Source organism: Punica granatum, chromosome 2 (assembly GCF_007655135.1).
Source record: "Punica granatum isolate Tunisia-2019 chromosome 2, ASM765513v2, whole genome shotgun sequence".
Classification (NCBI taxonomy): domain Eukaryota; kingdom Viridiplantae; phylum Streptophyta; class Magnoliopsida; order Myrtales; family Lythraceae; genus Punica; species Punica granatum.
Window position 1 is genome coordinate 41,258,741 of NC_045128.1, and position 11,804 is coordinate 41,270,544.

At 37.4% G+C, this 11,804-nt stretch overlaps 1 protein-coding gene across 1 annotated transcript; it reads left to right on the forward strand.

The window, feature by feature from the left end:
- Nucleotides 1-9,001: 9,001 nt before the first annotated feature.
- Nucleotides 9,002-11,389, forward strand: LOC116193475 (zinc finger protein MAGPIE). Its single transcript, XM_031522188.1, has 3 exons — nt 9,002-9,359; nt 9,661-10,057; nt 10,377-11,389. Exons 1-3 carry the CDS (start codon nt 9,215-9,217, stop codon nt 11,212-11,214), a joined length of 1,380 nt encoding a protein of 459 aa, XP_031378048.1. The 5' UTR covers nt 9,002-9,214; the 3' UTR covers nt 11,215-11,389.
- Nucleotides 11,390-11,804: the final 415 nt, after the last annotated feature.

Genomic DNA, 11,804 nt, shown 5'->3' on the forward strand with positions numbered 1-11,804 from the left:
TTCGCTCCGCAGATTGCGATTGCACGGGCTACCGGTGAGGGGGAGGGAGAGGACAAATGGGCTTGGGCTTTCGGTAAGTGGATCCATCTTGTTGGGCCCAACATTTAAAAATTTCGGATGATGAATGGGCTTCAACTGCTGGCCCATTTATCCTTGTACTAAGCACGGGAACGAATTAATGCTGCCTCCAGTTCATCGCATGACAGAAAACATTATTCAACAGGTTGTCATTTGGGGTACCAGCAACAAAATTGAGCCAATGTTTATAACAAGTTTCTTACTCCTCGGCGAGGTTGAAAAAACCCGAATGTACGCATGCCGGTTGTCTTACGCGCGTCTTGAATATCACTCTTGTTTAGCTCCTGACAATAATTCTTCGTAACTCAGCACAACGTAGCTCAGGGTGAGTCTGCTCCGAACAATTCTTAGTGATTTGCAGCCGGCGATAGCTCGTGAGATCTTATGAACCAAGAGATCATTGTAACATGAAATCGTAAAAATTGACATCCCCTTGTTTATTTTTACTCAACCCTTTCATTTCAATCACCCAATAAATCAAAGAAAAGGAGAGAGAGAGAGAGAGACGTCCAAATGTTGATATTACTGAGTTCAAGTACTCGTGTATTCAACACACTTATCGGGAGGGAAACTCGTGCGCAGACTGGCTTGCTAGGAGGGCTATCGACTTCCCTTTGGGCACTCATGTTCTCCATTCAGCTCCTAATGTTGTCTTACCGCTTATGTTAAGCGATATTTCATAGGCCTCCATACTCCGTCTTGTTTATATTTAATTGCTATTTAGGGCTTTTACCCGTTTCCACCGAAAAAAAAAGTACTCGTGTATTACAATATATTGACGGATAATATATCTATCGATCCTGCATTATTTAAATATTCTAGTGCTTACGTGTTTAATTATATATATGTTTAGCGATACAATATGACTTAGGTATATCCCCAAAAGCTTCGGGAAAATCCTAAGAAAAGCCTATAGAGCTATACATAGCCTAATTTTTATAGAACTTCCCCATCACCGATCGTAATACATAAATTAATTATAAAGATTATAATGCTCCAATTAATCCAAAGAGATATCATATATCATATCATGCACATAATCTTTTTGACGCCCACAGTACACTCGATTAATTGTCCTGGAGTGACGACCAAAGCAATAATTGCACGATGATCATACCATCATGAAGAAAGCTGATAATGAAGCTGTAAATATCAATCTATGGTCATATACATCTTAGCATGCAACATGTCGAGTGTGTGTATATGTGTGTGTATATATATATATATATATGTACATATAAGATGTACCTCAATCGATCTCTTTATTATAATTGGGAGGCCACTATCAAAATTTGCGCACTAACATCACAAAACCCCACTTTTTTCTCCCCTTCTTTTTCTTTCTATATATCCAAAATTCTTGTCTATCTGCAAACCCAATTATGTCCTTCAGCTTTAGATCAATGGTAGGAGAGAACCCCCTTTTGTATGTTGAAGGAGTTTTGAACACATTTTTGTCTCTTCCCCCAGCAATTTTAATCATTCCGCAATCATCAATAATGCATGTCATGCATCAACCTCCAAGTTATATGGGGGATCACTGAAGGACCCTCTAGCTAGGGCAGCAAAACTTCAAAGTAAGTTCGCAAATTTTCGATCAAATTTCTCATAGGCGCACCTCATATACTTTTAATTATATGCTTAATTTCCTTTATCATCGGGAATTCATATCAATATATATACATAGTATAGTTCGAATGCAAAATATCCATAATATTGTTATGGCTTGGCCAAACCAGTTATGACTACTATAACTTATTTTCCCCTTAGTGGACCATTGAGCGCTCATAACTGATAAGCTTGATTGCTTCGCCTCAATATGTTTAATTTTGGATTATTAATTTCATAAATAAACACGACTAATCCGTCTCTCGTTGGTTTCTTTTCTTTCTTTCTCCAAATTAATAAGAGCCTTTTAGTGGAAAACGTAGGGACCATACGTTCCCCGTATAGGGGTGGTCTAAGAAAAAGAAAGTGGGCACTTTAACTTTGCTTTCAAGCCAAAAAAGGAGAATCTCTAATCTTTGTATATGGAATTGGCAATTGCATTATCATATAGTCTTCTTTGATGGAGTTTATATACGGCGAGATGGTCAAAGTTCTCATTCGTATGTGCCAAGAAAATTATTAGCCATAAAGGACATTTGTATTTAATTGATCATATATATTGTGGTCACGTAAAGACATATCTATGTAGACCTGACCAATCACAACTATTTATAAAGTAGTTTTGTTCATAATTAACTTCATATCATTCCTTTTACCCAATACTTATAAATTGCCAAATTGATTCTCGGAAAAAAAAAAGATTGTGATATCGATTGAGTAGTAAATTCGGCAATTTTTTTTTAAAAGTAAATTTGAGATAAATTGATAAAAGCATAAAGAAGGATGATCTTTCGTAAGACGCTTCATATGTCAACAGTAATAAGTGATTTTCCGCAAAAAAATTGGTTCTTTTTCAATTTTGACCAAAATCCTCAAAGAGTGAAAGGGACGATGACATAACCCAAAGCTAGTGATAGTGAATAGAGAGAGAGAGAGGTGATATATCTGGAAATGAACTAAGGTGGAATCTCATCAAACTTTCACTAAATGACACATAGTTACTTTACTCCTCGTCTTGCATGCATGAATTAGGTGAATTTTACTTTGAAATGTATGGGCATTGATGCTGGTCATATTTCATGCAACTGATATTATTATTATTGTCTTCTCTGCAATAATAATTCCAAATTATTGCCTCTTTCATGTCAATTCAGTCGTCTTATTCTAGGTTTAATCATGTAGTAAATCTGATTTCTGTGTGAGATAAAAGTATAAATTCTTCGTTCACCAAAAAAAAGAAAAGAAAAAAGTACAAATTCTTTTCTGGGTGGAAGATGGAAGTATAAATTGCGTCATATATATTCATAAAAAAAAACTGCATCATATATAATAGAAGAATATCTATGTACCGGTAGTGCGTGATTCTTTTACATATAATTTATATTTGGAAAAAAGACATTTATGGTTCTATTCTTACAAGTTTAGTGTTCAATCAATTTTGATTCTATAAGTTTAAAAGGTGTTGAATTAATCCCATTTAAATGTTTGCTTCGTAAGACACTTTTGATTCATTCCGTAGTTAACCGTAACAGAGCTGCTGATATGGACTTAACACCGTTAATTTTATCCACGTATTTTACTTTAATTTTATGTTTGTACTGTTTTAACCAGCTAAGGTTTTTAAAGCCTCCAATAGCAAGTATCAGATGGACTAAAGAGGTCCAAATCATGGGGTTTTGTGAACATAACTCCGTTTCATCGTGACACGTTTGGTTCTTTCAGCTCAAGCATTTAGTATTTCATTTCAAGTTTTTAGTATCTTTAGTAAGTGTTTAATATAAGTGTTTAGTATTGCGATTGAAGTGTTTACTATTTTGTATAATCCATCACAAATAGCAAGTTCAAGTGTCTAGTATTTTTAGTAATCGTGATTAGTACAAGTACTTTTTACTTCTATTTTCAATTTAAGTGTTTAGTATTACGATTGAAGAGTTTACTATTTTATATAATCTATCACAAATAGCAAAAATACTAAACACTTTAACTAATATACTGAACATTTGAACTAATATACTAAGCGTGTCACGATAACACGGAGTTATATTATAATTTTTCCTAAATCATTTGTCTAACTTATTTCCGATACCACTTATTAATCTTAGCTCATTATGTGTTTAAACCGCATAATACTACATCATTTGATTATTGGTTTGTTTCGAATATATATTATCTGATAACAAATATTGCAAATGGTATCGTTCAGGTATCTTACATGCACTTTACTTTTATGCTTATCGCCTAAAAAGTGAAAACCTTTCACATTGACAAGAATATTCACATTCATACCTGCCTCAAAATTATATTCCGGTGAAAAGATTTGGTTTATTCTAGTATATATCAGTATATATATATATATATATATATACGATGTCTGAGCCTGCTAAGGTTGGTCTGTCACGGATATATATAATAGAAAAGCTATATATATAAAGCTAAAAAGTTTCCAAAAAGGAAATAGAAAATAAAGAGGTTTTTGTTTTGGAAAAAAATAAAAAGCATATATTCTCTTTAACTTTTGATATGAGAAAGCATGTGGGTTTCTACTATGTAGATTCCTCGACCTAAATCTGCTCTCTTTTCAGCTCATATATATACATATATGTACATCTATAATTCTTGGATAAATTCCTCTCATCAATATATATTTACTCTCCCAAGCTAATATTATAATTTTTCATCCGTAAATTAATTTCTAGACCTAAAATTTCTCAAACTTGGCGACCTTTTTTGTGCATGCACGATAGATCATGACTATTAAATATATGAAAGAATTTGTCTATGGCCATTGGGACTAAGATTTTAAACGCAGGACCGAGCTAAAAGGCAAAGTATATGTTATATGATTTCTACGTAAGGAATAAAAAGGAACGATTAATCGTCACGTGAATTGTTGTGTAGCGTTTGTAAGTATGCAGGTGAACGTATGTTTGTGTAAGACTTCCTCCTCGATGGAGATGTGAAAACAAGACGATGCCTTGATCCTTGGAAAATGCTTTTTGAGGGTTTTATTTGTTTGAATTTGTCCAAAAACAGAATATATACAACTAATTAATTAGCTAGAAGTTTACATATGAGGGGTCCCTTTCATCTCCAACGTAAAAGACAAGCAAAGAACACACAAACCCCTCGGTGACAACACTTTGCTTTTCCCTACACTCAGATGCCTTGTCTTCGCATCTTTCAAGGACAGATACACATGACATGGCATGTGCAAACCTCCTCTCCCCGTTTCCATTCCATCGTACCACGTCATCTATTATTTATAAAATATAAGTTTTCTGTAATATATTTTGAAGATATCATTGTCTTCTCATACGCAAACAGTTCCAACTCGCATATATTTTGATATGTGATATAAAGAGCTAACGAAGAAGAATAACTATAGCGTCTAGTTCATTCCCAGACAATTCATGGCTAATAAGATAAACTCAAGTTGGATAGTTGAGGCATCTCTATATTTGATTCTCTTGATATGTGCAATCTTCTGAATATAGATCGAAATCATCATTGAGAGTTTGAGATAAATTCACTCGGCAGAAAGTAAATATAGCAGAGAACTAATGTGTGTGTGGGAGAGGTGAATTATAACTTGGATTATGGGGTTTTGTGTATGGATTAATATATATATTGAATCTCGAAGAAATTAAAGGGGGGGACTTGAGGAGCTGAAGAAAGGGCTGCAGAAGAGCGTGTGTTGGATTTGGGGTTGAGAATATTCGGAAGGCCACCAAAGTTCAACAGCTAAATGCCAAAGCTTTTATTATTAACAAACCCAAAAGGCAAACACATCATTAGATTATGATTATGTGTTTTTGCAGGTAAAAGTCAGCCCGAAACCAAACGATTCATCTCTCTCTCTCTGACCGTGACTGTCTCAAACACACACACTTCCAAAAATTCACTGCCTTTGTCAGCTGGCTGTCTTTTAACCTCTTGCTGTTTTGCCCACAAATAAATATTTTATTAACCAATTCAAACCCTCATTAGCTATAGGAGCATATATATGTACATATGTTTGATATATATTGAAGTAATAAAGAAGGTTGTTGTATAGTTAAATGGTGCCGAATCTTTATTCAAACTAGGAAAATCCGTTTGCTCATCTTTCTTGGTCATGCTCAAAGTTCAAAGAAAATAATACACAAATGTTGATCGATCCAAAGACATGCAATTTGTTATATGTGATATATAAAGTCACGATATTGGAAGTTTGACCGTTAATGAATAATGCACATCTTTTTGTGTTCTACTTCTACTTCTATCAGAGGGCGGGACGACTGGGAAGCAAAGAATCGTCATAGGTCGTCTTATGGCCCTTTCAAATTCACAGTTAAGTTTCGGATTTGTATCTAACAAACCCATATCTTGTCCTTGCTTTGGCTACATATCATACGGCACATTACCGCGATATTGTCTACCATTAATTATGCATGCGTGGATTAGGATTCTCATGGAAGTCTCTTGGACAGATTGCTTATCCCATGAGATTTAATTACATCATAAACAAAAAGAAATAATTTCTACAGTGCTTAAGCATGGAATTTTTAAACAGGACTACCCTACATATCCCGCCCCTGACCGTATATCAACTTGGGGATCCAATTTCATGGAGTGAAATGATTTGCGTACATTAAGATTTCGATTCGGGTCATGTCATAAGATCTCTACGCATCGCAGCCTTAAGCATGTCTACCGAAAGTTACAACTTCCCTTGCTTTTAAGAAAAGCATAACAGCTATAAAGTTTACCTATTATAATATATCTACCATTCAATAAATAACCAACACTCAACATATAGTCAAACAAACTCACACTGTTCATGCAATTTTCAGCATGACTACTTGTTCGTTACTAGCTATATCAACAAAAAGTAAATCAAACAGGAACACAACATTAAATAGATTGAAAATGATCTGTGGAAACTGTAATGATCATATATTTATATATATATACACTCTTAAATAATAAGTTCAAGTTGGTATTATATTTAATTATAAAGACTAGGATATATATAATAACATATATGTAAAAATGGTATAGTCATTCGGACGATTGTCCTCGGTTAACATTTTAGTTTCGTCGTTTTATTTGGAACTTTGCCTTTGCTTTGACAGTTGTGCACGTGTGTCTATTGAATGAAAAGATTCAGTATAGACTGGTGCCTCCTCACAACCCGAAAATCTTGGGATTTCCTGACCATTATACACCAACAAAATTGTAAAGATTGTATATGTTGTTGTTTCTGATTTTATCTTTCCTCGCATACAACCATCCTTGTCTTGTACATATACGACAACACAAGAGGAATACAATTACCCTTTTCTCTGCTCATCTATCCCTAGTTTATTCATACTTCTAGTTGGTATCAGAGCGAGAATGGGCAGAATTGAGATGGCAGCCTCCGAGCCCAAATACCTGTTTCCGTCCACTATCAATATGGGCAACTTCGTCACGCTAAAGCTCACTGAAGCCAATTTTCTACTGCAAGAGACACATGTATTGTTATTGATCGAATCATAGGACCTACTTGGTTTCCTGACCGGTGAAACGAAGGCACCGGACCAATTCATCGCCTCACAGAAATCCCCTGAATCAGAGGATCCCCTTGCTGCTGACCCCACCGCTGCTGCTGGATCATCTCGTGTGGTCAATCCAGACTACACTCCATGGCTTTGAACTGATCGCCTCGTGAAATCATGGATAATTGGGACACTCTCTGAAGAGGTCCTGGGACTTGCTGCAGGACTCGATACAGCTGCACAAGTCTGGTCGATCCTCTCCAATCATTTCGAGCAGGTTTCTGTTGCCTGGGTGTTCGATTTAATGACACAGTTGCAGCATATTCAAAAGGGCAGTAACACTCTCTCCCTCTATCTCTCAGATTTTAAGAAAATCTGGGATCATCTGCAAGCGATTGGGAAACCAGTCGATGGTAATGTCAAAGTATTCTGATTACTTGAGGGGTTGGATGATTCTTATGAGTCCTTTAAAACCTCGATGTTGCGACCACCGCAAAAATAATTGATGTTCAAAAATCAGCTTATGAAAATCAGCTTGATGTTCAAAAATAGAATATATCCCGTCAAATTCGGGGGGGGGGGGGGGGGGGGGGGGGGGGGGAGGAGAAGAGGGTAATCAGTCATTCTTCTTTGGGACATGCCTTGGACTGTCACCTTTGACGTCCCAAAAAGAGCTGAATTGAATATCTGAAGTTAGTTATATCTGCAGTGTTGGAAGATTAATGAAGATGCGGATAAAATAGAAATTGATCAATACACTAAACTGATTAAAGGTTGATTTGATAGGTAATTAATTCTTGCCCGTCAAACCCCCTTCCTTTGTTAATAGGGATAATTAATTATCTCGTTGATGAATCCATTATTTTGAATATTGATCAATCCACCGAAAATGAAAAATGTCAGTTGACACGGAACAAAAATCGATATCTATATGTATATATACATATTTTTGTGTAGATTAACCTTTCTTACCGTGTAAGAAAAAAAAGGGTTATAACTATACTTCTAGAGTCCAAGTGTTTCGGTTTATGAAAACACCGACCGTTAACCACTTCGAGTTATTATTTTTAGGCTAATCCTGGTTGATTATATGATCACAGAGTCACTACTTTGACAGTACTCGAAAAATAACTCAGACAAACTAAATGAATACGAGAGGAAATTAATTGTTGTTGGAATTTGTATAGTATTGTAGGGAAAAACAGACAGGCTCGAAGGATGAAAAAAAAGGCCAAGCAAATTATGAGACGATCATTCATTCAGATCATTCCACGCCCCCCACCCCCGAGAAAACGTTGGTTTTGGGCCCACATTCATTCCTCTCCTCTCCCAGCTAGTAACTTGCTCCGCACTTCTAACTTCAACTTTTCACCGCCTCTATTCACCCAAAAAAAAACCTTTTCACCGCCTCTCCCAACACAATATCATATATATTAATAATTAATTAATTATTACTATAACATTGGTTGATTCATATATTTTGGCGTTTATTTCTTTAACTAAGATTCCGAGTTCGAGTCTTGTGAATAGAGAAAATTTACGTCGAAAGAGTTTTACCCATGGGTAAGCCAACCCGGCTCGAATTGAATTAGTCGGGGTCTGTTGGACTTCTGGATACCAATGTGCATGTATAACAAAAAAGAATAATAATTTATTGCTAATTTAACTTCATCTTATGTATAAGTATATTATATATCATGATATAATATATTATAGCAAGTGGCATAGAAAATGACTGCAAACCCTCACAAATAACATAGAGATATATCACTGGAGAAGGAACAACAGAGACAGGGACAGCCATAATATATAATTCAAATCCTTGTTTGGCTTGGCCAACATATATTCTTATCATCAATACATAAATACATAGCCATCACCAGCTGCCTGCTTCTGCTTCTCTTCCTGTTAAGGTTTTCTTCCCTCTGGGTTTGTCTTTACCTCCATCTTTAGGCATCAATCTCTCACCTCTCTCTCTTTTCCGAGAGAAAGTTCTTTGGATCTCTGGGATGGGCATAAGTGAAGGCATGGCAGAAGATCAAACAATCTCACCGATTAATGGTTTCATTCATAATCCGATCACTACTGGATCCAGCACTAATCCAGCAGCAGCTCCGGCTATCAAGAAGAAGAGAAACCTCCCAGGAACCCCAGGCAAGATAACTCTCTTTCTATATACTCACACATGTACATACATGCATATTGTGTATTCGAACCGCGGTAGCTAGTCCATGCATAACCTGAGTTTTAACCTATGTGTCGTACTAATCGGTTGATGGTTAGGGTTGAACAGTTTATGTCAGCATCTATACCAAACCCATGTCATTATGCGAGTCCTTTCCTCATCTTTGTGGAGCATGTATAGATCAGTTTGCTCTGTTATGAAAGACGGGGGAGAGAATAAAGTCGACAAAATCTGACATCCATCAATAATAACATGTGTTTGTTTGCACAGATCCGGATGCTGAAGTTATCGCTTTGTCACCGAAGACCCTGATGGCCACAAATCGATTCCTGTGCGAAATATGCGGGAAAGGGTTTCAGAGGGACCAGAACCTGCAGCTCCACCGCCGTGGACACAACCTTCCTTGGAAGCTCAAGCAGAGGAGCAGTAAGGAACCCAGGAAACGAGTTTATGTTTGCCCCGAGAAGTCCTGCGTTCACCACCACCCCTCGAGGGCGCTCGGGGATCTGACCGGCATAAAGAAGCACTTTTGCAGGAAGCATGGCGAGAAGAAGTGGAAGTGCGAGAAGTGCTCTAAGAGGTATGCCGTGCAGTCAGACTGGAAGGCCCACTCCAAGACTTGTGGCACCAGGGAATACAGATGTGATTGCGGCACCCTATTTTCCAGGTAACCATAAAGCCGCCGTCGCTTAGTTAATTTAGAGAGTTTTTATGCTATCCGTAAGCTGAGACACAAATGTCGAATTAATAGTAGCCTTTTTCGCACCAGTAATATGCTGCAACATCACATAGTTAAGTGGAGATTTCTAAAATATATGCCTTGATTTCAGCCCGATCTTCCACACGTCAAACACTGTGTAGATATATTACTCACTTATTCACATATTCGAAGCTCCTTTTAAATCATTTCCCAATTCTGCATCACATTTGACACTCGTTATACAGACAACTGATTTAGATTATTTTGGATTCGGATATCATTGCAGGCGAGATAGCTTCATTACCCACCGAGCCTTTTGTGACGCCTTAGCGGAAGAAACTGCAAGAGTCAATGCGGCATCGAGCATGTTAAACCCTCCCACCACCGTTGCCTACCCTTTCATGGGCTCTTCACTGTGCCCCACATTAATATCGTCTCAAAACTTCTCCTCAATTTTCAAACCAATCTCAACCAGCGCTGATCTAACCAACGCTATGGAACAAACCCGCCCCACAGGTCTCTCTCTGTGGATGGACCAGCCCCCTTCCCAAGCCCACCATGAACCAAATTGGCTGGATCAAATTCACCGGCTCAGCTCATCGAATGTTCCTCCATTGATGAGTTCGTGCTCGAACCCTCCTCCATTGAATCAGGGCTATCATTTGAGTCAACTCTTGAGCGTTCCTTCCTTATATAGCACTCAACAACACATTGCCCCTCAGGCACCAAACATGTCTGCCACGGCTTTACTACAAAAGGCCGCACAGATCGGTGCTGCAACATCAACTACCACTGGTTCTGAACTTTCTTTCGTAGTAAGTGGACTGGGGTCGAAATTTGACAGCAATAGTATGGGATCTCAATTTCAAGACTGTGGTGATAATAACAAGTTTTCCGGGTTGTATGGACCATCTAATTCGACACTGACCAGTCTTGGAAGCGATCAAAGTGTGCTGGAGAGCTCCTCAAATGGCATCTGCACTTTGACCACATTACCCATTTACCCGCCAGCCAAGCGCCGCAACACACAAATGGAGGCCAACAGTGCAGGAGGAGGGCAAACTAGGGATTTCTTGGGTGTTGGTGTCCATACCATCTGTAACACTTCAACAATAAATGGATAAATATGACATTGCCCTTCGATGAATAAACAGTGAGATCATCATGAAACAGATGATGAGATATCTGCATGATGTGGGCTCCGATTAGCTTCGCATCCAATGTGTTTGTAATACATTGGGGTCCACAACAAAACTTTCAGACATGGAGAGGAATATATATTATGCAAGTATTAATGTACGTACATATATTTCTCAAAGAGATGAATCAGATGATAGTGAGAGAAAACGGAGCTCTGATTTATTTTTTAAAAATGATTTCTAGCCTTTTTTTTCTTCCAAGGAGGAAAAAGGTGGTAATGAGTGCTTATTTGGGCTAAAAAGTTGGTGTGCATGCTTAGGAAACCCTAAAGGGGAGAAGCTGGGGGGATCAAATATCCATGCATATTCTTCTTAGCAACTCTGGCTTTGGATGTCTATTATAAATTTACTAATAAATTTTAAAAAAATAAAAAGAGAAAAATCGCATTTTTTTTTTATCCTTGATAAAGGAGAGGGCATGGAATAATAGCATGCAGGGGGCCCAAGCAAAGGGACTCCTTTTTAGCTCCATTATTGCAATCTTGTTCAGATCTTGTTGTCCTGTCAACTCTCTA